This window comes from Dipodomys spectabilis, unplaced genomic scaffold (genome assembly GCF_019054845.1).
Source record: "Dipodomys spectabilis isolate Male_0828 unplaced genomic scaffold, ASM1905484v1 ptg000783l, whole genome shotgun sequence".
Classification (NCBI taxonomy): Eukaryota; Metazoa; Chordata; class Mammalia; order Rodentia; family Heteromyidae; genus Dipodomys; species Dipodomys spectabilis.
The window spans coordinates 27,000,623-27,028,469 of NW_024871460.1; the positions used below are offsets into that span (position 1 = coordinate 27,000,623).

Genomic DNA, 27,847 nt, shown 5'->3' on the forward strand with positions numbered 1-27,847 from the left:
GCTCTAGTCTCCACCTTTGCCTTGGCGAACAGACACCCCCTCCCCCTCCCGGGACCCCTCCCCGCGCGGCTTGGCCCCTCCCCCTCCCAGATCTCCCCTGCAGCCCTAATTTGTTCTTCTTTTCTCCACTGGCTGGGCTCGGGCTCCTCCACGTCTCCCCCCCCCCACCCCCCCCCCCAGCTCTTTCTTCCTCGCGGCCCTCTCCTCCCCCAGCATGCCTCCCCTCCCCCGCCCCTCGGTCCCGCACCCTCTCCTCCCTCCGCCTCCAGCCTTGTGACACATCCCGGCGGCGGCGGCCGCGGCGGCACTGGCCACCCCCTCCGTCCCAGCCGCAGCCTCCGGCTCAGCCCCCCGCCGGCCCCGCCGCTGCTGCAGTCAGCCATGGCTGCGGATGGGGTGGACGAACGCTCGCCTCTGCTGTCAGCATCCCATTCGGGAAATGTCACTCCCACCGCCCCGCCGTACTTGCAAGAAAGCAGCCCCCGAGGTAAGGCCGGCGGAGAGACCGAGGGCGAGCCCCGGCGCGGAGCGAGCCCCGGCGCGGAGGCGGAGGCCGGCTTCGCACTTGGGCTGGGGAAGGATGCTGACCGGGGCTTCCCCGGCCGCTTCCCCGCAGGGCTCTGCTGCTGCTGCTGCTGCTGCTGTGTGTGTGTGTGTGGTGTGTGTGGTGTGTGTATGTGTGTGTGTGTGTGTGTGTGTGTGTGTATGTGTACACGTACGTCTTATCTAGGGGATACCGAATGTGCTAGGCATTTCCCAAGCCTCGCCTTGCTGTTTTCAAGGCAGCGCCTGCGTCTAGCTGGGAGGTGGTGCAGACCTTTCACAGTCATTCACAAATCCTTCTGGGTTGCCCGGGGACCAGGAGAAGTGCTCACCTTGCATCTGCCCTTGACAAGACTTCAGCTTGAAAAATAGATAGCTCAGACGTTAACCACCAACACTGTTCAACCAGGGAACTGCCTTGACAAAAGGAATATAGCTCATATTTCTAATAGGTCTGAAATTCCTGTCCCTCGGTATTACTCCTACTTCAAGAGTGAGTGTTGGCCTTAGTTGCAAACGAGGAGGAAGAACCTTAGTTCTGACAGGAGGGAGGATGGGATACATACATTCATGATACACATACATGTATATGTGTGTGTATATCTGGGTGAGATTGAAATTAACTGCCCAAAGTAATCCAAATTAATACTGAATATGTTTCGATTTATTTTTTCTTCATTGTATAAAATACTAAAAGATTTGATTGATTGGGGTCTAGAGAAAGAACTATGCAAAGATCTGTCTTTGTTCTAAGCCTTCTGGATGGTTGCTGTAGTACACATAGGTGGAGTCAAGAGTTAGAAAGATTGGAAATCAAGGCTTGAAAAATCACTTTGCAAATCGTGCTTAAGTGCCTCTCTCTCTCTCTCTCTCTCACCACTGAATGTGAGTGAACTTAAAAGAGAACCAAACAACTCCAAAAGGCAAAAGTTAGTGCTGTTGATAAATGCAAGCCAGTTGTGTGTCTTGTAACACAATTTTTTTTTTTTAAAGCTCCAATCTATGAAAATGGAGGCTCTGAAGAGCTGGTAAAACTTGCCTAAGAGTTAAAATTTCCATTGAATACATTATAGTGTAAAAGTCAATAATCTAGATTTTAATCCAACACTTAACAAGAAGTAAGACAAAGGAAAAATGTTTAGCTCTGAATAATTCAGTGTGATCAATGACTTGAGAAGTAAGGTACAAAATCGAAGAGAAACTCACCCACAGAAAACTCACAAGTCATATTTTGTTGATCAGTATTCATTGTACAGGATACCAGGCAAGGAATTTCTTTTACTAGGACTATTTGGTATTAAAATTATTACTCATTAACTCTATAATGAATGTTTCAACTTTATTCAATCTTTTTTTGGGGGGGTGGTGTGGGGCTTGAACTTTGGGCCTGGGAAGTCCCTGAGCTCTTCAGCTCAAGGCGAGCACTCTTACCATTTTAGCCACAGTGCCACTTCCTGTTTTCAGGTGGCTAATTGGAGATAAGAGTCTTACAACTTTCCTGCCTGGACTGACGTTGAACCAAAATCCTCAGATCTTAGCCTCCTGAGTAGCTAGGATTACAGGCGTGAGCCACTGGCTCCCAGAGTATTAATTCAATCTTTTAATATAAAATATTACAATTTATTAAGAGACTGAATTTGGATTCAGGTTAGATTTAGAATCTATCTTTATGTCCTATGAATGGATGCATTAATTTTTAGAGTTTTTGTATATTTACTGAACTGGAGGCTCACTTATTGTCAAAAATGACATTCATACTCATGTACTTGTGTGTAGACTTCTTAATTATTTTCCATAGATTTCTTTGAACTGAGCAGACTCCTCAAACTACATAATATATATGGGTTCCTGATCAGGCACTGAGAAAAAAGTAATTTTATTCTAGAAAACTTATTATCATATTACAAAACAGTTTAAACTTAGAGCCCTCAGCTTTCTTTTTCAAAATTAATTTTTCTTGTTTTTTTGCCTGTGTCAGCCTGGACAGAGAGCTAGGATGACAGGCACACAACCTCACCCAGTTTTTTATTGCTTAAGATGGTATCTCACAAAGTTTTTGCCAGGGATGGCCTTAGGCCACACAATCTCCCTTATTATCCCTCCGAGTAGTGAGGATTGCAGGTGTTAGCCACTGTTACTAGTTTTGAGAAAACATTTAGAAACCCTCCAAAATAGAATGAATAATGTACAAAAAGCTCATAAAGATAAATGAAAAAATAGTAATTTTATTCATGTTGACAATGTATTCTTGATTAAAAATAAGCATATTCATAAATATTAAGACTAGATAGAATTCTTGAAGCCTATCATATTCACTCATCCAGTAATTTATTGGGATCACAATGTAGACCCCAATAAATTACTGGATGAATGAATGTGGAGACTGTCCAAGCTGATGCCTCAGTAGAGGTTAGGTTGTAGTGAGAAGGGATAAGTAAACACATGAAGACTGGAACAGAGTCCCAGAAAATTTCTGTCACTAGACTAGATGTAATTGGTGCAAACAATTCAGGTTCGTAGTTGGAATTCAAATACCAAAAATAGAATGAACTTTTGGATAATGAATCTTATACTATTTATAATTACTCAAACTTTTCTTTAACAAAAATAGAGGAAGAGCCATTTACTAGTGAATGTATCTTCTCCAATGCAATCCTTTTTTTTTTTTTTGCTGGTCCTGGAACTTGAAATTCAGGGCCTGGGCACTGTCCTTGAGCCTCTTTGGGCTCAAGACTAGCGCTCTACCACCTGAGCCACAGTGCTGCTTCCAGCTTTTTCTGAGCAGCTTATTGGAGATAAGAGTCTCGTCTGGCTTTTCTGCCCAGGTTGGCTTCAAACCGCAATTCTTAGATCTCAGCCTCCTGAGTAGCTAGGGATTACAGGTGTGAGCCACTGGCAATGGGCTCAATATAATCTTTTGTTCTTTGTGTTAACCTTCAGGATGATTTTTTCCATTTTGGGATGACAGTTGTGATATGTTGATTTCTAGGCAATGTATTTTAAGGTAGTGGGAGCAGGTAGCATTATGTATGGAGTTTTAGTCAAAGAAGAATTAGGTATGGTCTGTGTAGAAGCATCTAAGTAGATGCTTCTAGTAGTCTCCACTATCAGTAATGGTTTCCTGTGTAATGGAGGAAGTCACTTCTTTCTTGATTCACTCTTCGATTTGGTTCACTTACCACCTTTTCTTTTTCTTTTAGGCATAGAAATTAAAATAAAAGTTAGTTTTAGGCTTATTTGTAAAGTGATTGGAAAAAATACCACAAAACTTCCATAATTGGTATATAGTAATTGTTTTCTTTAGATATCTACTAACGTTGTAGGCAAGATATAGCAAAGGAGTATGGTCTTTACATTTTTTCAAATTGGCTGGATGAAAAATGCTTTATATATGGGGTTGTCTAAATGTCTAGTATACAGTGAACTATATGCTTCACTGTAATTCATAAAGGAGAAGATATTTTGTTATACAGAGATTGATTTTCTTAATTTCTTTCATCTGCAAATATATATTGGATAACCAGAAATCGACAAGGTTCTCCTTTCAGCATGCTGCAGGATCTTGAGATACAAGTTGCATAATCACCCAGAGAAATGAAAAATGCAGTGGGGATGAGGATCTTTTGGAGAACATGTCTAATCCTTGAAGGTTATATATTACATAACTTAACCTGGCAAGGGGAGACAGGGAAGGCTTTCATAAGGCTTGACAGAGAGCTGAAAGTTGAACAGGAGCTAAGGCTACTGTATGACATTCAAAGTAAAGAAAGTGGTGTGAATATGAGCAATCAAGAACAAGTATGGCAAGAACAAGGTTCTGAAGGAAATCTATGGTAGCTAAGAAGGAAGAAGCTGTAGGGGATGTGATATACAAAGGGATTGAAGAGATAGGTATGGTTGATACTCCCCACTACACACTCTCTTTTTCCAATGAACTGTTTTCAGACATTCAAGCTGCTTTAGAGTTTCTTCCTTTGAATCTGGACTAAACTTGTCACTTGATTTTTAACATCTAGATCAAGTTAGGTGATATACTGAATAACTTTTGAGGCAAAATCAGAAGTTTTATAGTTTTTTTGGGGGGGTTTCTTGTAAAGTACACTCTGAAAAAAGTAACTTGTTGTAAGAAGTGGAGTATCTTAAGCCCGCCATACTTGGAATAACTAGACATTAGCTGTGAAAAAGAATACATGAAGAGAAAGGTATACCACCTATCCTCATATATGTGAATGAAGATGCCATATTGGATATCCAGCTTGACTGAGCCTGCAGATGATCTCAGTTTTAGCCAAATTATTACTGCAACTATGTGAGAGACTGGGTGACAGCTTGTCAGCTGAGGCTGAACAACTCATAGAATCCTCAGTACTAATATTACACTGTTATTTTTAAGCCATTAATATTTTAGGTGATTTGTTCTGCTGCAACAAATGAACCCACCAAAAAATATGAATTCATTGATCCAGGGCATTGTGGGTAATGTTAAGGAATTTTGCTTTAAACAGAGTTGATAACTGGATTAAATTTTTATTGTTAGATCAGTCTAAAGAGTAGGGAATGAGTTAAAAGATAGGCTAGAGTCAAGGAGGATAAATGACTTCGTGGGTGTTGTAATGATTCTGGCTTTGGTGAAATATGATGGTAACATGGTCTCAGGTGATAGTAGAGATGGAATGCTGAGGGATGTTGTGGAGGAGGTAGATTGAACCGTTTGTTGAGGGTGGATGGTATGTAGAAGTGAGAGGCAAGTAACAAGGATATCTTCCAGAATTCTGCTCTTACAACACTTATGATGTGGTTACACATCAGGAGGTGAGTGCATTTCAGCGAATACAGATCATAAACTTAGTTTTAGATGTGAGATATTTCATGTATTTTCAAGTATCCAAAAAAAGTGACCATTTGATCTACAGTGTTAAACTATGAAGTGAAGCCTGATGCATTATTTGCATATTAGTAATAGCGCAATACATAGATGTTGAGGCCCTGCCAGTGTGCTGCAGGATATGTAGAAATGGAACATGTGTGCTAAGATAGTGATTTAAGTCTTCAGGCTGGTAGCTTCCAGATCTGAGAGGCGTTAAACTATTGTCATTTTCTTTGTGTATCACAGAGGGATAAAGCTTGGAATGTTCTATATATGAGATCACATGGGAAAAATAGTAATTAGACAGCCTAGATAAATCTTTGAAAAACTCATGGATAATGACTAGAGAAGATGCGTTCTGCCTGTCAGCATGGTAGGATCATAATCAAGAAACAGGGCTGTCATCAAAGAGAAGAAAATTCTTCAGTAAAGCTTAACATGTAGCCAGGTGCTGGTGGCTCATACTTGTAACCCTAGCTACTCAGGAGGCTGAGATTGGAGGATTGGGAACAAAGCCAGCCCCAGCAGAAAAGTCTGTGAGATTAATATCTCTAACAAGCTACTCAGAAAAAGCCATAAGTGGCACTGTGGCTCAAGTGGTAGAGTGCTAGCCTTGAGTACAAAAAGGCTCTAAGTAGTGCGGAGCCCTGAGCTTGAGCCCCAAGACTGACCCAAACAAACAACAAAAAACATGACAAAAACGTGTCAAACATACCTAAGGCTGCAAGGAAGAACAAAAAAATAATCACCACAAAAAAAAAGGCTTTGGAACATTAGTGTTCTTGGTAGTAATTGTTTATATTTGTGTATATTTATTGAAGAATTACTCATTTTCATCTAATATATCTATTATAATCATAAAATTATTTTGAAGCTTTTTAGCATCAGTAAAAAATGACTATTTTGAAACACACTTTTTATTTCTCTGAAGCATAAAAATGTGTTTTAGGAGCACTGTCATTATCTTTTCCTGATTGATAGATAGATCAATCTAAAATTATTTTAGGAATGGTTTTACATGACTAAAAAACAAAATGGACTCAATTGGAGACATAAGCTATTTAATATATATGCTTGAGTTTTCTTATAAATGCTACTTCACATAGAGGTATGTTCTTGGTCTTATTTCTTTTTCTGTCTTTCTTTCTTTTTTCTTTTTTTGTAGTGGCCATATTTGAGCTTGCACTCAGGGTCTTGCACTCTTGCTTGGCTTTTGCACTCCAGGCTAACGCTATACCACTTGAACCATGCCTGTAGTCCAACTTTTTTGCTAGCTGATTGGAGATAGAAGCTCGTAGATTTGTCTCCTTGGGCTGGTTGTGCTCCTCAAATCTTGGTAGCTAGAGATTTGAGGCTGGACCCATTGGCACTCAGCTTTTAGTGACCCTCTTAATGTCTTCATAATTGAGATTCTGCCTCAGTTTAAAGTAGAAGTGAACTCTTAGTTGTCTTATGATATTCTTTTATAATAGATATTAAAATTTCAATCCTCAATATGTTTTTGCAGTCTTACGTTTCTGAATCTCCTTGCATTCTTGAAGAATTTAATATTGGCTCTGGATTAGTTAGGAATGATGCAGACATAGGGACCCATACCAACACATATGCAATCCACAGTGGGGATTTGGGAAGGAAATATTTCCATATGTTTATATATATATATATATATATATATATATATATATGTCATTTATAGATCATACAGGCAGATGGCCACAAGCTGCCTAGGAGAAGGACATATCTATTTCATTATGTACCAAAGATTTTCCAGGTCTTTTACCGCACATGGCTGGACATTCCTCATCCCTAGAATTCTTACTTTATTTGCCAAAGATTCAGAGACAATTAGAAGCCAAGTTCCTTCATTGAGAAAGAAAGAACATATTTGAGAGCAGTTTCCTAAAGTTCCTTCAAGGCTCCAGTAAGGCACATCTGCTGTGGTTCTGACCAAGCAGTCTTGCTGAATATAAGAAGCTTGGTTTTGTGTTAACCTAATGCTATTGCTCCATTTAAGGTTTTTTTTTCCAAACTTTTTCTTAAATCAAAAGTTGTTTCATTGAGGCTTGATCCTCATGAAGAATAAAGACCAAGCATTGCTGAAGTTTATCTACATCCAACTTTCCAGTATGACGACAAGCTCATTTCCAGTTAGAATTCTTTCCCATTGTTCTATAGGCATCAGGTTCCAGTATTCCTTTATTCTGTTTGATAGCATTCACATTTCCTTCTGGCTCTATCTAGCATCTTTAAAACATTAATGAAATTAAGAACTGTTTCATTCATTTCAACTACATGAGTACCTATTATACTATGCCAGATATTAGGGTGCTTACCATCCAGTGAGACTTACTATAGTAAGCCTTGTGATTTCTTTTTTTTCTTTTTTTTTCTTTTTTTTTCTTTTTTTTCCAGTCATGGGGCCTGAACTCAGGGCCTGGGCGCTGTCCCTCAGCTCTTCAGCTCAAGGCTAGCGCTCTACCACTGAAGCCATGGCGCCACTTCCGGCTTTTTCTGCTTATGTGGTGCTGAGGAATCAAACCCAGGGCCTCATGCATGCAAGGCAAGCACTGTACCACTGAGCCACCTTCCCAGCCCCAAGCCTTGTGATTTCTGAGTGAGGAAAATATAGCGGGCTCTAAGGACATACAGAACTGTCCAGATAGGGAGTGTTTCAGATAGAGTATTCTGGAAAGAAATTTCAAAGATAGTAATTAATGAGAAACCTGAAAAATGAGTCAGAATCAACTGTTCAAAGATCTAGGGAAAGTAAGAGTGTCCTAGAAAATGGGAACCGCAAGTCAAACACTTGATGTTTTCAAAGCAGTGGGTCAGTGGTCAGGTTAGGGAATGGGTATTAGAAGAAACGTGGTAGAAGAAATGAGAGATGTAGAGTAGGAAGCTTGTTAGGCCATTATCAGGAGATGGGATTTTGAACATAATAAGGAGCATTGGGGGATTCTGAGTAAAGGAGAGACCTGAAATGCTTTACTCTTTAAGAACATATTTGTGGCCAAGCACCAGTAGCCCATGCCTACAATTCTAGCTGAGGATTGTGGTTCAAAGTCAGCAGGAAAGTCTGTCAGGTGCTTATCTCCAATTAACTACCAAAAAGCCAGAAGTGGAGCTGTGCTGACAGCATTGCACAAAAATGCTTAGGGACATCACCCAGGCCTTGAGTTCAGGCCTCAGGATTGGCGCATGTGCGTGTACAGAGAGAGAGAGAGAGAGACAGACAGACAGACAGACAGACAGACAGAGACAGAGAGATGGAGACAGAGACAGAGAGAGAAAAGCTCACCTTTGTGATTAGTATATGGAGAATAGATAGTAGTGGGGAGGCAGGGAAACAAGAAAGGACTGATAAGATATGACACCAATCAGGAAGCTATTGAGGATGGAATAGACAAAATATGTGTCTGAATAAAGTAGAGATGTATTTTAAACATAAAGCATTATGTTGATGGCTTGAGTAAGTAGAAAGGAAGAAAGCATAAATTTCCCAACATGGGTTTTTCTTTTTTTTTATATATGAGATAGACAAAGAGGAAGACTAGTTGACCTGTGAGTAGGAAGCACAGGGCAGTGGAAATCAGTGCTCTGTTTTAGGCTTGTTGAGTCTGGCAAACTTTTAGGCATTGTTCAAATGGAGTTATCAATAAGCAGTTGGGTATACAGATTGGTAGCCTGGAAATAGAGAATCAATATCTCACAACTAAATATCTCACAATTAAATACGTGGTAACATTTCCCTGTGGTTCTCTACTTCTCATTTAATTCCTAGGACCATGAGACTCTTTTCAGCCATGTCAAACTTTTAGGATAGGACATTCTGTTAAAAGAAAATTTACCATAAGAGTACAGATGTTAGCCAGATGGGCACAGATGTTGGAGAGGAGAGTGAGCAACATGAGTGTTCATAAGTATCTTGGAGGCAATAAGCAACTGTTTGGGAAGTGATCCAAATGGGAACCCTAATCCTTCTATTTTGGGGGAAAACAGAGAATTCTGGATAGGCCTTCAGCTCAGCTGTTTTATATTTCAGTTTTAGAACGATAAACCAAGAATGGCATCCTCTTAATAGCCCCTAAAAGAGGATACAGTCTTCCTAGTTTTCTGTTCCTTGGAGAGGCCTTCTGTGCTTTTTTGGTGGGGGAGGAGTGCTAGAGAGTTTGATGTGGCTTTACTTCTTTCTTAGATTTTTTTCTTCCTTTTAGTTGCTGTTGTAAATGGAGATGTTTTGTTTTGATTTGCTTTTGTTTTATTTTCTTGAGAAAACATGAAAAAGAGGTGAAATTTATGGCTCCTGGATTTCAGGCAATATTTTTAAGCATTGTGTAACTAAATTTATGTTTTTGAGCACTATTATGGCATTCAAAATTTTTGGGTTCTTAAAATCATTAAGAAATTTGAGCATACCTTTTTTTAACCTTACGTGGAATGTTGAGCCATGTTCTTGTATTACTAATAAAAAGTCAATATAGCCACCTTATGCTATTGATCCTTATACAGTTTATCTTTAATGCCATAAATAGGAGTATGTCAAAAATGCCCATTTTATACCATTTTCTTCACATTTTTGTCCAGGTCTTTGGAGTTGTACCTATTTATTACATTTTGTTATGTTTGATTTGGTCTGTTCCTCCAGTCTGCCGAGATCTTAATAGGCAGATTGATATTTCCATTTAAAAACAAATATTTTACCAACCATATACTTATTGCATATTAGTATCATTTACTAGCCATTTCTATTATTTCAAGATTGAGATTAACTTTTTATTTCCTCAAGACTATTCTTGGATTTTTAAATTCTAGGCTAATTTTTTTTTGCCATAGAAGCAATAATTTTTCTACAGTAAAAGTGAACATCACTCGGGTGGTACTAGTGGCTCACATCTATAATCTCAGCAACTTGGGACGCTGAGAACTGGAGGCCTGTAGTTCAAAGATAATGTGAGCAGAAAATTAGAGACTGCTTCTCAGCTCATAGTGGGGTACACTGGTGTACATCTGTCATCCTAAAATACATGAGGAGTTGAGATTGGGAGGATAATAATACCAAGTCATCCTGAGCAGAAAAGTTTGCAAGACTCCATCTCTATAGAATGAAGCTGGATATGATGGTACAAGCTAGTGATTTAAGGAACATCTAGAACTAAAAGTATAGGCTGATGGCAATCCAGGCACACTTCTAGGTTAGACTAAGACTCTATCCTAAAATCTAAAAGAGTAATTGAGATGTGGCTCTGCAGTATAATTGTAAGAGGCCCCGGATTCCAACTTTAGTGCTGCCAGAATAGAAAAAATGATCATCTCTGCATTATCTTGAAACACGTGCTTTGGGTTTACTTATTTTTTTTTTAAATAAGGATCTTACTATATAGCCTGGGCTTACGTTGAATTTACCCATCTGTAGCACAGGCTGACCTTAAACCCATGATTCTCTTACCTACCTCCCAAGTGCTGACATTACAGTGTATGCTACAACTCATACTTGAAACACTTTCATTCGTTATAGTAGTAGTACTGAAAGCTAAGAATAGATACTGTAAAGTAAAAACACACAAACTAAGAATAGAGTTATGTAAATAAGTAGTGTGATTTCATGTGTCAATGGCCAGAAGAATTTTCTGGCATTTTCCTGAAAATGAAACAAAACACAAAATATATGGTAAAATATATAATTTACAAACCATAAATACTTGCAAGTACTGTACCAATACGCTACATCTCCAGCCCTTTTCAATTTTTTCACACTGGCACTAATGTTTGCCATTTCACAAGGGATATTGTATTGTTTTTAGTATAAGTTCCACTTGGTCCTTCCTCTTAGGCCAAAGAACAAAGTTTGAAGTCTCACTGGCAATTATTTGCCAGAACTCTATCTGCAAGACCTGGGGATCCATAGATCGCTTGGAACCACAATGAATAGATACAATCTAAGACTTCCCATCTATCACCTGACAGCCATTTTGAGTCCATTTGAAATTAGTACTATTAAATATCCAAGTACTTTCTTTTCCCCAGTCTACTTCATAGTTTCAGAACTTGCAGAGGATCTGAGTAAGACAGACATGGTAAGACAATATTGCTGAATCCTTCAAGGGTTCTGGTCACTTGTTCAAAAAAGAGGCTCTCATTCTATGGATCTGCTTTCATTGAGAACTTGTCAAAAGACTGTGACTCTATTGTGGTTACACTCAAGTGAGGGTTTTGGTTATAATACCTAGAGGTTTTCTGCCATCTCTACCAAATAAGGTTTTTGCAGATTACCCCCATTCCTTGGAATCCTAGATTAATTTCAATTAGCCACTAAAAAAAAGGTTTTCCAAGGTAAAAATATTTGAATCCACTACTTCCCCAAATAATAAATACACCCACTTTGTGTTTGGTGCCTGAATGCTTACTAGAGTTACTACAGAATGTAAAATTCCCCATTGAAATCAGGCACAACATCTTAGGGAGTCTCAAGCCACCACAGTAGCATGCTTATGTTCTTCTAACTTAGGTGTTCATGAATGCCTTAGAGAAGGGAGGATACACTCAGGGCCTTCTAAGGGGATATAGTGAGGAAAGGGGGGGGGTGGAGGCTTTCTATGATAAATCCACTTCAACCCCTTATTGCTGCTTCAGAATCATGCTAGGGACATTTCAATAAATGCTAAGACCAAAGTTTATTGATTGAAAAGTCAACTTGTTAGAGCCCTTTCTAGCTTTAACACAAGCAATGAATCCATAAAATGATACTCCATTCATCACTATCTTCTTTGGTTTATCAGCCTTAGACCTACTTACACATATTACTAAGTTTCTCAAAATCTTGCAAGTCTCTTTATGTGTGAACTGGTTCTTTGTCAGTTAGATTTCATACTTACTCTTCTGGAACATGTTGGAACTGGGTCAGCAAGAAGGTTTGGTAGTGGATCTCAAGGAAAACTGCCACTTACTTATAGTGCAACGGTCTCAGGTGGAGGCAGAGTTTTCCAGCAAGAGAAGGCAGGCCCCTGCCGAGGGAAAACTCATTTCTACCTGGAAAAGTCTCTCAGAGTGGCTCCAGAATCTCACCTCTGTGAGTACAACTAGTTGGTTCATTACAGGTTCTCTGCAATCCATGTCCTGATTTTTCAGGGAGTTATATCATAATTTTACAATCTACACAATTAAATTTTGTTTGATTTGTTGCAGTATCATCCCTTTATTTTTCCCTCAAGGCTAGCTAGCACTCTACCATCATCCCTTTGTTAATTATAAATTCATGGTAATATCACGCTATGATAGTTCTCTGGCTTTGTATGACTTGAGCTGAGAAATGGGAGACCCGAGCCTCATATTCTCTTTAAGGGTCCAGTGCATTCATAGGAATCTATCACTCATGGTCCATGAAGTGATTATTACTGCCATGATGAGCAAGCGAGACACTACAAACATCATACTTAAGTACAAAGAATAATCTGATTCATCAGATGGTACCATATGCATTGATTCTTACCATCTTATTGCCCTCCAGTGAGGAGCTCAACATGTGAGTTCCTCCATTCCATCCTTTTATTTGCTTTGATCATTCTTATGAGTTTCTGTATCAGGCAGAACCTGGGCAGAACAACACATACCACACACACACACACACACACACACACACACACACACCAAAAAACCCCACAGTAGAACTTAATATAAAGAATTGTTAACTAAGTTAGCATATCAAGTTATCTAGGCAACCAATATGACTAACATATTCAAGATGTAGCAGAAAGCAGCTACTACTGCTAGGCTGAAGAATAAAGGGAAAATATTTGAGTCATTAAAACTTGGCCATGCAGAGAGAGGGTCCTGCAGTGATGAAACACAACCTTGGAGAGGGTTAATATCTCTGAACTCTAGAGGAAGATCTTGTACACTTGAGGAAGGAGCACTAGGCTAGCTGGCACTGGGCTTTCTCTTAGTGTGGCATACAGTGAAATTGGTTCTGACAAATGAAAACTGCTAACTGGATCTGGTGTTGCTATGGAAAAGAAATGCTACTGCCAGCATGAAGTAGTAGTATTCCTGGAGTGATGTTCAGAGAATCAGCAAATAGATTGGAAGCTCATAAGAAGCAAGTAGAAGAAGCAAGTGCATTTTAACTTCTCCAGCCTTGCAGGCTTCCTCTATCACCTTTGTCTTAATAGAGAACTCATGGCTAGCTGGCAAGGCTAAAGTAAGGTTTGCAGTGTTCCAGCTCCAACATCACATGTTGGATAGAGCAGGGGGATTAGGAAGTGTGGGTCAGCACCTAAACTCGCTAGCACATTTATATTCTAGTCTGACTTTTGGCCAGATAGAACCCGCTGAGTGTCTTGGTTCTGGGAGAACCTGAGTTGAAGTAGCATTTCTTTGCTTTTAGAGAAGGAATTTGAAAGTTGAAAATGGCCTTTCTTTTCTCTGCCTTGAGCTAGGCTGGGGAGGTTTGGCATTAGAAGCAACCCACCCATGGTAGCCAAGCTTGCTTTGTGCTTAGCCTACATTCTTTCAAAGATGCTAAAGCAAAGTGAATCCCTGCAATAGAAATCAGAGGAGAAAGAAGCCAGGCTTTCCTCCTCCTATAATAGAATCCTAAAATATCTTTCAATTTAATCTGATACAATTTTTCAGTTCTGACAAAGGCTTTTGGGGCTGTGTCAGGGCCTGTAGGATTGAATATAAAGAGTGTGCAAGTGAAGTAATTGAATTAAACTGGCAATTATTGCCATTGGAGAGACATAAACGAGTAACAGATGATTAGGGCCAGAGCAACCCAGGAAGACTGATTTCAGTCTTTACAATCTGGAGGATGTATCTGGGAAGAAGTGAAGTATGGATTAATATACCAGGATGAATTAGCAAGACACAGGGGCTATCTGACAGATAAATTACTGTTGAGGTTTTGTGATGGGAAAATGCAAACTAATTTTGTGGATTTACAGAGTAATAATGGCTTCTTCTAAGTGGTGCAAAACACCATTGTTTGCCTTTTGATCCATTTGCTTTCATTCTGTCTCTTATGTATCTCAAGATTTTTTATGAAGTTTCTATTACCATGAAATGATTTTTTTTGTACTTTGTTCAGTTATTTTCTATGACACTTGTGTCTTCTCAATCCTCTTTAGTCCAGATTTAATTTTGTAGAACTATTTTTGGGGCCTTGAGCTCTTTCTTGGTTTTCTTGCTCAAGACTGGCACTCTATCTCTTGAGCCACACCTCTATCCAGGACTTCTCAAGGTCAGATTTTTGGCTGTTTCTACAGAATCACTTCATTTGTTTTTGGATTGAACCTATTGCCCTATACTTGCTAGACAAGCATTCTACCACTTAATCCACACCCTCATGTGTGTTTTTTGGAGGGAGGGATTTTTTGCTTTTGATTTTTTTTTTTTGTGTTTTGAGATATGGTCTTACTGACTTTACCCAGACTGACCTCAAGCTCATTTCTTTTCACCTCTGCCTCTGTAGTAGCTAGGGTTCTAAGTGAATTTACCACTCCAGAGAATTTATTAGTCTTTATATCTTTCTCCAATACTAACTCATTACTTATTGAGAGTTCTGTTATTTTGCAAAGGCAGAGTTTGGCCCTGTTGAGTTTGGTTATACTGAGTTTCTATATAAGCCTTCAAAAGTTAGAACTTCTAGGTGCTAGCTTTCTTTTCTAAAAAGTAAAGAAATTAGACTATAAGATATCTATAAGATGCTTTGATATCTAATGTGCAATTTTGGAGAGTTAACGTGGGTTTTGTAGAGTTAAATACTACTAGCCTAGCAAATGTTACCCACATTGAGGAAAAAGTTTTCCTGAATTCCATACAAAAAATGGCTATTTTTTTTTGGGGGGGGGAGGTCCAGTCGTGGGGCCTGAACTCTGGGCCTGGGTGCTGTTCCTCAGCTCTTCAGCTCAAGGCTAGCGCTCTACCCCTGAGCTACAGGGCCTCTTCTGGTTTTCTGGTGGTTTATTGGAAGTAGGAGTCTCACGGACTTTTCCTGCCTGGGCTGGCTTTGAACTGCAATCCTCAGATCTCAGCCTCCTGAGTAGATAGGATTACAGGCGTGAGCCACCGCCCGGCTGTTGAATATTTTTTGTTTTTGTTTTTGTTGGTTGTGGTCCTCGAACTCTGGGCTTGGGCGCTGTCCCTGCACTTTTCAGCTCAAGGTGAGTGCTCTACTGCTTGAGCCACAGGGCCATTTCCAGTTTAGTGGTTTATTAGAGATTAGAGACTCACAGACTTTCCTGCACGGGTTGGCTTTGAACCATGATCCTCAGATCTCAGCCGCCTGAGTAGATAAGGATTACAAGCGTGAGCCACTGGTGCCTGGCTATTGAATGTTTTAATTTTAAATTATTGTTGGTTTACTGACTGGAACAAATCTCTAAAATTTTAAAGTTCCTTACATATAATCTGAGCTATAGGTAAAGATTTGTTTGGGGTAAATCTGAGAGACAGGGAACAGAAGTACAAGAAACATGTCTAAATTATCTTAGGTCTGGACTAATGTGAAATGAAGGGCCTAGAAGCATTGTTTGGTGGAGCAATTAGGCTACAGCATCTGTCATTCTATTGATCTCTGGGATTGATTCAGACCTTGGATTGATCGCAGAGGTTACTGCCCTTGGACTACCTCATCTCTCTTAGTGCAAGATTGGGAGAGAGTATTCTTCTAGTGGAGAAATCATTTTTCTAGGTAGGTTCACTCTTCACCCCATCACCCCCCTCCTCTAAAAGAAGATTGACAGTTATGTGCTTACTGTTTTTGTTCTTTCAGGTACTTCTGTATCTGATACATTTCAATGATTCACTAATTCAGCCATTCAATAAGTATTCAGTAATCACCTGTCAGAGATCAGGCATAAGTACCAGTGAATGCTTTAAGACCAAGCTAGATAGGCTATTAGCCTCTTGGAGCTCATAATCCCTACTAATCCCTACTAGTCTGCCCCCTTCCATTCCAGAACTCTAGTAAGAGTAGATTTGAACACGTTTCTATCATTGGAAGCTTTTCTTGTTCCACAATTGATAACTGTGTATTGCAACTCTTAGAGGAAAAATTCATGGAGTTTATAGGCTTCTGTGGCACTTCAACTGATTCTTTTTTTTTTTTTTTTGTAAAGGTGATGTACAGAGGGGTCACGGATACATAAGTAAGGAAATGAATAGAATCCTTGTCAAACCCTTCCTCTCTCTGGTTTTCTCCTGCTTCCCATCCCCTTTTTGTCTCACCATTTCTATGATTCATCTTCCCATCCCCAAACTAACTAAACTTAATCTATAAGACAAAGAGTGCTGACATAACAAAGTGACAATGGTGTAAACCAAAGGAAAAATATGAAAAAAGAAATAACTGCAAACAGTACACTAAAAAATCTTTTTGTTTCCATATCTTGGAGTTCATCTAGATTAGCATCATTTTATATGGTCATATATGTATAGCTATTAAGCTATTGTGGTCCTCTGATAGAACTATTTTAGACATATACTAATTATTACAAATGAGGGGAACCATGGAGCCTATGTTTCTTTGGGTCTGGCTTAGTATGATTTTTTTCCAAGTCTTTCCATTTCCTTATGAATGGGACACATAGAATTCCATTGTGCATTTTCTTGATCCATTCATCTAGTGATGGGTTGGTTCCATATCTTAGCTATGGTAAATAGTTCTGCAATGAACATCATTGTGCTGGTAGCCTTAGTATGGCCTTGTTTGTAGTCATTTGGGTAAATGCCCAGGAGTGGGATTGCTGGGTTATAGGGGAGCTCTATGTTTAGCCCTTAGAAGAACCTCCATACTGTTCAACCACTCCAGAGTGGTTGAACCACAGTTTACATTTCCATCAACGGTGTAATAGCATTCTCTTTTGGCCACTTCCCCGCCAGCCAGTTTTCTTGATAATGGCCATCCTTAGGTGAGGTGGAATCTTAATGTAGTTTTGATTTACATTTCTTTTATGGTCAGGGATGTTGAAAATTTCTTCATATGTCTATTAGTCATTATTTCCTCTTCAGAGAAGTCTCTCTTTAAGTCTCTAGCCCACTTATTAATGGGGTGGTTGTTTCTTTGAGGATTTGTTTTTGGGGGGTTTGATTGTATGTTTTAGGTATGAGGCCGTTGTCTATTGTATAGCTAGTGAAGATCTACTCCCAATCTGTGGGATTTTTATTAATCTTGCTATGTCCTTTGCCATGCAGAAGCTCTGCAGTTTCATGTAATCCCATAAGCTCACCTATTGATGGTTATTAGGTCTTTTAAAGAAAACTTTTGTTCATTAGATGATTCAGAGTTCTTCATATAGTTGAATGATGTGACCACCACACTCCTTACCTTCTGCATTTTTTAAATTTTTTTTTTTGCCAGTCTTGGAGCTTGAACTCTGGGGCTGGGCACTGTCTCTGAAATTCCTTTTGCTCAAGACTAGCACTCTACCACTTGAGCCACAGCGCTACTTCTGGCCTTTTCTGGTTATGTGGTGCTGAGGAATCAAACTGAGGGCTTCATGCATGCTAGGCAAGCACACTGCCACTAAACCACATTCTTAGCCCATCCTCTGCATTTTTTAAATGAAATTTTCTTTCTCTTTTTTTTTCTTTTTGTTGGGTGTGAGGTTTGAACTCAGGACCTGGGCACTGTCCCTGAGCTCTTTTAGCTCAAGGCGAGCATTTTACCACTTTGAGCCACAAATCCACTCCAGTTTTCTAGTGGTTAATCAGAAATAAGACTTTCATAGATTTACCTGCCCAAGCTGGCTTTGAACCGTGATCCTCAGAGCCTCGGATTTCCTGACAGCTAGGGTTACAAGCATGAGCCACCAGCACCTGGCCTTTAAGTTTCTTTTCTATCATTGTGTTTAAATCAAAGATCTTGGATTAGGGGATAACTGTTTCATGTTACTCTATAATTCAAAGGAAAGGCAAGAGAGGGAATCAACTTTTATTAATAATTCTTCACTGGCAGTTATTACAAAAATAAGGCAAGCATTCTTGAATTTCTAGATAATATTCCCCGAGAATATTCTCTTTGTTTTGCTTTAATTTTTTTATTGTGAAAATACTGTACAGAGGGGTTACAATTACATGGGCAAGATAATGAGTACATTTCTTATCAAGCATTGTAGCCTCCTCCTTTGTTTCCCCTTCCCTTCCCCCTACCCCCCCACTCAATCCTCCCCGCTCCCCCCCCCTCCACCAAAGTTGTAAAGTTCGTTTTCGACATAATGACTTGTGCATCTCATTGTTGAAATGGGTCCACCTGTATCCCTATTTAAATGATTTGTTTTTCCCCTTCCCCTCCACAAATTATACCGACATCAAATACAGTGAAAGCAGGGGTTATACTGTGGGGGAGGGACATACAAAGCAACAAAGAAATAATCTTATAAATGTGTTAGAAACAATTGCATGAAAGAAAAAAAACATTTGAATACATATCTTAGGGTTCATTTCCCTAACATCAACTTATCTGACCTTTTCTGCTTGACTCAGACATATACTAGATATTGCAAATAAGGGAAACCATGGGACCTATGTTTCTTTGGGCCTGGCTTACTTCACTTAATATAATTTTTTCCAAGTCTTTCCATTTCCAAACAAATGGGGCAATGTCATTCTTTCTGATGGAAGCATAGCATTCCATTGTATATATACACCACATTTTCTTGATCCCCCAGAATATTATCTTTATTAAGCTTTAATAAGGCAATCTGAAGATTACAAGGATTTAAGTGTATTCTTGATTCATTGTTCTTTAACCTGCTTTGTCCTCTTGATTAATATATTCCAGGTCATTGTAGATGAACCTTATATTCTTTCCAAGAGTTAAAGCTATTTTTATCACTTAAGACATTCAGTGTTTGTAAGTGCTCTGGAATAAGAGTTCCAGAAATGTAAGCATATTGTCATTTCAAAAGGGTCTCTTTCAGAGCCCTGGCTGAAGCAGAAATTTGGCTTATGAATCATTTGATTTGTTCGGTTTTGGTTTTTGCCAGTCCTGGGGCTTGAACTCAGGGTCTAGGCACTGTCCCTGAGCTTTCTTTTGCTCAAGGCTAGCACTCTACCACTTGAGCAACAGTTTCTTCTGTTTACGTGGTACTGAGGAATCAAACCCAGGGCTTCATGCATGCTAGCCAAGCACTCTACCACTAAGCCATATTCCCAGCCCTGAATCATTTGAGTAACTAACATTTGTTGCTAATCCTTCACAGTCTGAAAAATAACCCATGTGATATTTCCCAAGGATTCTACTTGGAAACTTGTGGATTTTAATTTTTCCATATCTGTCATTTTTTGGTCCAGTTGGTGTATTCTGTCTTCTGTATCTGACACTCTACATTCCATTTCGTTCACTCTGTTAACTGTGGCTTCCATTGTGGTTTGCATGGAGGAAATGGACTCCGTTATGGATTTGACATTGGTTCTCAAAGTACTGATCTCACTTCTTAATGAGGTATGTACTGCTTCTATTTTGGCATTTATCTCACTTCTTACTGAGGTGTGTGCTGCCTCTATTTTTGCATGCATCTCCTGTTTGATATCCTGTATCTCTTTTGATATTCATCCTTGTGCTCTTTCAATTTCTGGTCTATTTCTCGCTTTATTTCTTGAGTCATTGCTTCCAGCATCCCTTTGATGCAACTTTTGTCTTCCATTCCTGCTTTGCTCCCACTGGAGCTCTCCCCTGTGTGGCTGCTAGCTATTGGGGATAGCTTGCTATCCTGGGTGTTGATAAACCTTGTAATTTTTCTCTGTGATTTTCGCATGGGGGTTCAGGATTATGGGAGACTAATCTGAATTTTGTTTTGGTGTGTCTGTCTTTGCTTGGTTGCTGTTTCTGTATTGGTAGAGAGAGTCTGTGCCTGATCTGGGTTCTGTTTGGGGCCTACCTCCAGCGGCTGGTCTCACCTACATAAGATTCTCGGCTCTCTGCTGTAGATCACTGGCAATTCCCGCCTTTGGAAGGGTTGCGCAGCCTAGACTGCTCTTGTTTGCTCCCATGGGTGTTCTTGGCAAGATCCCATGTTCTGGACGCACTCTCCCAGATGCTGGAGTCTGCTATGGACTCCTGATGGTTTTTTTTTTTGTTTTTTGTTTTGGCTGGTTGTGGGCTTGAACTCTGGGTTTGGGTGCTGTCCCTCAGCTCTTCAGCTCAAGGCTGGCACCCTACCATTTGAGCCACAGCACCACTTCTGGCCCTTTCTGCTTATGTGGTGCTGAGGAATCAGATCCAGGGCCTCATGCACCCAAGACTAGCACTCTTTTGCTGAGCCACCTTACCAGCCTGAGCTCCTGCCTACTATCAGGTGCTGGCGGCCTGTGTTGTCCAATTCCCAGCCTACAGTATATGGGTAGGGTTTTGGTGGGATTTGGACTTCTCTTGTCCTGAGCCCCCAGGTCTTTTGTTGTCACTGGCGTGCTTCCCAGGGGGTGCAGTTCCCTGTTTTTCTCCCCTCTGCTGAGGCTCAGCTTTTGACTTCAGTTGGGAGGAGTTGGTTGTGTTGTTCAGGCGCTGGATCCCCAGGCCTGGTCCTGGCCCCCTGCCTGGGGCACGCCGGTAGGGCCTGTGCTGCTGTGTATACCACCTAGGTTATGTAGCCTGGGGTACACAATTCAAATTTCTTCTACTGTTGGTTGTCTTGACCCAGGGGCGCTGTTCCTGGCTTGGGCCTTTAAGCTCCCTTCCAGGGGAGCTGTAGCCTGGCCAGCGACCTGTGCTCCACGGGCTGGTGGAGCTCTCGAACAGTTCCCAGTTTTAGTGGGTCCTGTGGTCCGGGTGTTGGGGTAGGGAGTCTGGGTCAGGGTCTGGGGATTCCCTCCAGCTCTGGTCTCCCTTGAGGGATACACTGTCCCCTGTGGGGTACTCACCCTGGAGCTAGTTGTTTCTGTGTGATATAGGTCATCAGTTGCTGTTGCAATCCGAGTTCAGTTGGGGTGGTTGTGGGCTGGGCTGGGCGGTGGTGGCTCTGTGTGATTCTCTTGTCTCTGCCTCTGTCCACGCTGTTGGGTCCACAGCATTCACGCTGCGGGCGAGGGGTGGGGGCTGGGCCTCTGTACAGGTTCAGAGCGCTGGGGTTTGTCTCTGCGCTCTCCGGATCAGCACTAGTTCCTTGCAGGTCTTACGCTCTAGTGTTCTGTGGGCGTCCCATGTAGCTCTGGGGCTCCCATCGTGGGTCCGAGTTCTGGGCTTGGGGGTTTCTCTGTTTATCGCAGTCGGTGGGTCTGACACTGGTACCTCAGGTGGTTTCTGCCAGGTTATCTCCAGATAGCCCCCTTTGTCTCTGGGACCCTTCGGGCCGGCTGGTGGCGGCTTGGCGCGCTGCCGGTGCTGGGCAGCTTTGGCGGGATGGAGCCTCTCTGCTCGGATGGAGAGTGAGGGGTGGGAGTGGGATCTTTGTGGGATCTCCCAGCTGGTAGGTTTCTCTGTTTGCGGCGGTCAGCCAGTCTGCAAACCTGTACCTCAGGCGGCTTCTGCGCAGGTGATCTGCAGGCAGCCCCCTGTCTCTCTGGGGCTCCGGCAGCCCCCGCCGGCAGCTCCCCGTGTCTCTGGGGCTCCTGCAGCCCCCGCCGGGCTGGCTGGCCGCCGCTTGGCGCGCTGCCGCGTGGCCAGTAAAGGTTGGGGGAGGAGTCTTCGCTCTTCTCTGTTCTGAAATTCTTCTTTTTCTTTCTTTTTTGTTATTTTCCACCTTCTGTTTTTCTCTGGGTGTTCGTCTTTTTTTTGTTGTCAGTCTCTTGGGGGAGATTAAGCGTTGGAACTTGAACTCTCTTTTTGGTTGGGGAGAGCTGTGGCGTTTCCCTACTGCCCCGTCGCCATCTTGGTCCCCCCTTCAACTTGTGGATTTTAAATATGCTGTGGTCTGACACTAGAAAACTATCACAGAATTCAGAATTGGACATAATGGATAGAAAACTTCTTTCTAAACTAGCTCTCTGCATGATTAGTTGTTGTGACTGTTTCGCAGTGCTACAGAAAGAAGCTCCTTTGAGATACTTGTGCTCTTTACTTGTGCTTCAATGCTGAGTAGGGTGTGGCTTTCTAAAGATCCTAGCATATTACCTCTCATCAGGGGGCTTTCTGTGCCTATCATTGAGAAAGCTGTGGGAAAGGACCGGGCAGTCCCCTTCAGAAGTCCCATTCTAGAGGAGTAGTAGTGTCACAGGATTCTTATTCTCTGATTTCTTTAATAGACATATTTCTCTTAATAGATCAAATTTGATTTGTAGGCCTTGACTTTTGTCCACTCAGTCAAAATTAGACCTTTCAAAAAAAAAAAAGGAAAAATTCCCACAAAATGTGTATGTACGTCTTTGAGGTATGGGAATTTTCAGATATTTATGAGAGAAGGGTGAACAATATGGCCACTCTTGTCATTATATCCATCAATTACCAGCATTTGCTACTCTCCTTTTTACTTTTTTTTTTTTTATGGTGATGGTTGTGGTGATTCCTGCAGAATGTAAAGCCAAACATCACAAATTTCAGCCATAAATATTTGACAAGTCACTAAGTAGATTTTTAATGGCTTGTGGATATTTGAAAATAAAATTAAATTTATTTTTGTGTTGATATTAACATGGTTTCTGTCTTTGTTCCTCTCTAATAATAGGCCAAGTTTTCCTATGCTCATTTCATCTTTCCTTGACTATGTCCAAAACTTTATTTTATTCTTGTCTTAGCTAGAGTGATTTTACTAGACCACTGTTGAGAGAAAGCATGAAACTACCCAATTTATGCATATATGTAATTTAAAAACTTCACTTTGTGGACCATTTCCATTTCTGACTAAAGATTGTCAAATTACCAGCAAGAGATTTTTAGTTTGTGCCTGAGCCACCACTCTCATAACAGGTCAGATGGATTGATACAAGTGGATAGTTTCACAATAGATTAGCAAAAGGAAACTGTGTCATTGAAGACCTAAACCAACATGATTTGTATCTCATCAGAGTTAAGGACTATTTTGCTTAGCAGCATGTTCCATGTGTGTATAGGCTCAGAAACTAGAGTAAGTTGGGTAGCTCTAAACAATAAATATGGTAGTAATTTTCCATAGATTCTACTTTCTTCTAATACTTTCAAGCTCAGGGACTATGATGGGTTGTATCTTTCAGCGGAACTCCCACCTCCATATACAGCCATCGCCAGTCCGGATGCCAGTGGTATTCCAGTAATCAACTGCCGTGTGTGCCAATCACTAATCAATTTGGACGGCAAGCTGCACCAGCATGTGGTTAAGTGCACGGTTTGCAATGAAGCTACGGTAAGTGGAGATTTCCACTAACAAAATAATAAATTATTATCTGACCTTATTCCTAAAGGAAGTTCTTCACTGGTGTTACTGAAGAGTAGATATGGGCTGTCCACAACTATGATGGGTTTTTTTGGGCCTATTTTTTTGCTTCTGCTTTTCTTTCATCATACAAAGATGCTCCATAATTTTAAACAAATCTCCTTAATTGTTTTCATGGTCAGTTTAAATGTAATGCACTTCAGCTGTTTTAAAAATTGTACAAAATAACAGGCTTCATTATGGTATTTTCATATGTGCATACTTCTGTACTTCTGTACATATTTACATCACTGCCTCTTATTCCCCTCTCTCATCTTGTACCTCTCTCCTGTATATGAGAAAACCTTCAGTATTTGTCTTTCTAAGTCTGTCTCATTTCATTTAAAGTGATGATCTGAAGTTCTTTCTATACATTTTCCTGCATGTAACATGAAAATACTCTACTGCATATGTACTGCACATTTTCTTTAACTTTTCACTCTAAAATTTCTTTTATTAGCATTATACAGGGATGTATTATACATTTCTGTTTACAAATATATTCCAATCAATCTCATTTGCTCTATCACTCTCTCTCCCCTTTCTTTCTTCCCAAAACAATTTCAACAGATTTCATAGTTCTACTTTCATAGTGGCAACCAATCTCTCTTGACCATATAAATCCTTTTCCTACATACTACATTTCCTTTATCTATTCATTTGTTGATGGGCACCAAGGCTGAATCTATAACTTTGCTATTGTGAATAGTGTAGCAATAAAAACTGGTGTACAGGTACTACTTTGATTACTTCAGATATGTACCCCAAAGAGAGGTGTAGCTATATCATATGGTAGCATTAGTTTTAGTTTTTGATAAATTTCCATATTGAGTTCCATAATGGCTGTGTTTATTTTCATTCTCATGAGCAGTGTAGAAGGGTCTCCTTTTCCTCCCAATCTTTCCAGCCTTTGCTGATATTTTCTTGATGATTGTCATTCTGACTAAGGTGAAATGAATATCAACATCATTTTCATTTCCTTTATGGCTAAGGATGTTGAACATTTTTAATGTTTTTATTTGGTATTTGTATTTCTATTGAGAACTATCTTTTCAACTAATTTACCAGTTTATGGTTTGGACTTTAGGATATATATATATATATATATACATACATACATATACATCTATGTATATGTATACACACACACACACATATATGTGTGTGTACCTAAGGGTCTTATAGAAATCTTTAGGGTTTTTAGACTGTAAAATCACACTGTGAACAAATAGGGAGTTTTTCTAAAATGAGATTGGCAGTAGCAGCTATTTATACTTGTTGTCAGTTGTTAAGTTGTTGTCACAACTTAATCCGCTCTGATTTTTACTAAAATAGAAATATACTAGGTTTTAGTACAAATGTGGACTCTATCCTTATGTAGAAAAATATTTACATTAATTTTATATCTGTGGAGTATCAAAACCATTTTCACATAATCTCAGAAGTCCCCCTACCAAATGGTTCTGACACCTACAGTTATCACTATGTTAAAGTGAAACCTTACAAATAGCTTGGCATTTTATTCCATTTATTAAGAATTAATTCAGTGAAATGTTAAAAAATAACAAAACTATAGAGAATAGTCTTAAAAATAAACTCCAAGACAACAAACTAAATTTTAAGCAAAACTTTTAGAGTTTCACATAATAAAAATTGGTAATTTTTTTACTGGCTTAGATATGTTCCTTTCATAGTAAAGATTTATTTTTTATAATTTCAATCTGATAAACTGCAATTAATTATTAATTTTTGGCGTTTGCATTTTTTCTTCAGAAGTGTATAAAACATCTAGTAATTGTGTATCTGAGAACCACAAATTATGGATACTAGGCTTCACAGGTTTTATAAAACAATCATAAAATAAAGACTTAAGTTATAAAACAATATATTTTATTGTAAATAGGGGGGGTTCTTAAATGTAGAGCATTCCCTAGAAAAGAAATTTATCATGTGAATCAATGATACTTACCAGTTGATTTCTTTATAAATTGATCACTGACTAGTGTATTTAGTAGTAGTCTTGGCAGCATTTGTAAGCTAATAGTGTCTAGTCTTGAGCAGCAATTAGAAAACATAGGGCCTCAAAAATTTCCTTCAACTCAACAATAATGTTAATATCTTTTAATAATCATATAATTTATTTTTTTTACCTTTTAAACATTTTAACTAGCTTTTTGCTCCCTACCCAGGCTGGCCTCAAATTCATGATTTTACTTCCAACCTAGTCCCTACTGGGATTGACAGGCATATAGCACTAAGCTTGTGTCTTGTTCTTTAATGAATGGGGGTGGGGGGAAGAATTACAAACTTTTATGTTGTAAACAGAGCAAACTATGACATTTGTATAAGAACCTCAAAGTTACTATAGATTTAGGAGTCAATCTTTCCACTTAGAAGTGATAAATTAGTGCAGGAATCAGTGGGGCTTGCTAGACAAAAACTACTTCTCAGTGTCAGGGGAGTTTTGTTGAATTTTTGCCCAGTTAACTGCCTAGGTGGTATGTGAATAATATGCAAATAATTGTGAAGACTCCATCCAGAAAAAGTGAAGGGCATCTAATCAGATAGCCTTCTTTGGGATCAGTAACATTAAAAGAGAGGAAAGAAGGGAAAACAGAGTGAGAAGTTTCTTAACATGTAACTGACTGATGTCTAAAATGTAATTTGATCTTCAATTTGTAAGTGAGAAAATGTTAGATAACTAGATGCTTCTTTGAGGGAAAAATCTAGGTTGAAAATAACAAACATACTGGACCCCAGAGCACACAATTCCGTCTTCTGTAGACTTTTACTGAATTTTACTGTCAGTCATGTCACCTAAAACAAGCTGTCAGTGTTTCTGTAGGCGCTCTGATAGGAACCTGATACACCTGTGTAGATTAATACAAAACAAAGCAACCAAGGTTAGTTCTTCTATTTTAGTAGGTTGAATTGGGAAATAAACGTCTGTGCGTGTACATACACACACATGAGAGAGAGAGAGAGAGAGAGAGAGAGAGAGAAGAACATTTTAGGACTTGGAAATACAGAAAGTAATACTTAAAGATTAAAAGAGAAATATTTTCTAGGGCAATGTCTTAACTGATTAGAAGCCTGAGATCAGAGTAGGCAGGCAGATTCCTCATTTACTAGCTGTGTATCTATCTGTGGGGACTTCACTTTTTAAAACTGTAATTTCCTCCTCTAAAGGACTGCCATATTAGGAATCCTATAGTATTACTGTTGAGATACAGGAGTAAAATGTTCTTTTTGTTTTTTTTCCTCTCTTAAAATACATTTATAAAATGAGGGTATTTCTATACATGTACACAGTATACTTTGGAAAAAAAGTGCTTTTTTCTCAAATTCTATTTTTCTTGGTACTTTACATAGGTATACCTTTTGGATGCTTGTGAAATGTAGATATTGAGATTTAGTTATATAATTTAGTTATATGTTTGAGTTATATATTTTATTTACTATCATTTACTAAATTATAGGTGGCTTGTTGATAATTTTTAGTTATTTCACTTATTTGCTTAGCATTTAAATTTTTTAAGAGTATTACACATACAATAAGAGTCACAAAAATGTTATGTATAGATACCCCTCAGGTTTCACTGGAGTTGTATATTAGTAACCACATAAATAGAAACTACTGCAAGTTGAAAAGTACTTAATATATGTAACCTACTATAGGTGAGCAACGTAGCACATAGCACACCTGAAGTTTACCCCTTGAGAACAGGTGAATTGAGTAGCTTCTAGAGTTTTGAACTGTATATTAGTAGCCTTGAAAAAAGATCAGTGTTCATTAGAATGTATATCACTTTCTTCATACTTTCATTAAAAAAAAAACCCAAAAGATTTCAAGTTGAGCTACTGCAAACTTAAGGACTGTCAAAGGCTAGGATGAAGAATGAATCTATGCCCATGATTCTTCTGAAGACTCTCAAGTGTTAGCATTTCACCATGGGCCTTTTCTCTCTAAGTAATAATCCCTTTAGTGCAAGCTTCCTAAAAACAGGAACGTTCACTTACATATCACAGTGTAATTATTGTGTTTAGGAAATTAGCATTACTACTGTGTCACTATCTGATCTTTTGACCTAATTTCAGATTTCCCTAGTTGTTCAATGAG

The 27,847-nt window shown here is 39.5% G+C and overlaps 1 protein-coding gene across 1 annotated transcript in view; it reads left to right on the forward strand.

Annotated features, from left to right (window-relative positions):
• Positions 1 to 298: 298 nt before the first annotated feature.
• Pip4p2 (phosphatidylinositol-4,5-bisphosphate 4-phosphatase 2) overlaps positions 299 to 27,847 on the forward strand; it is a 51,710-nt gene continuing 24,161 nt past the window's right edge. The window contains exons 1-2 of the mRNA XM_042673068.1: positions 299 to 487; positions 23,510 to 23,658. Of these exons, the coding sequence (XP_042529002.1) occupies positions 382 to 487; positions 23,510 to 23,658 (255 nt within the window). The 5' untranslated portion in view covers positions 299 to 381. The remainder of the gene's footprint in view (positions 488 to 23,509; positions 23,659 to 27,847) is intronic.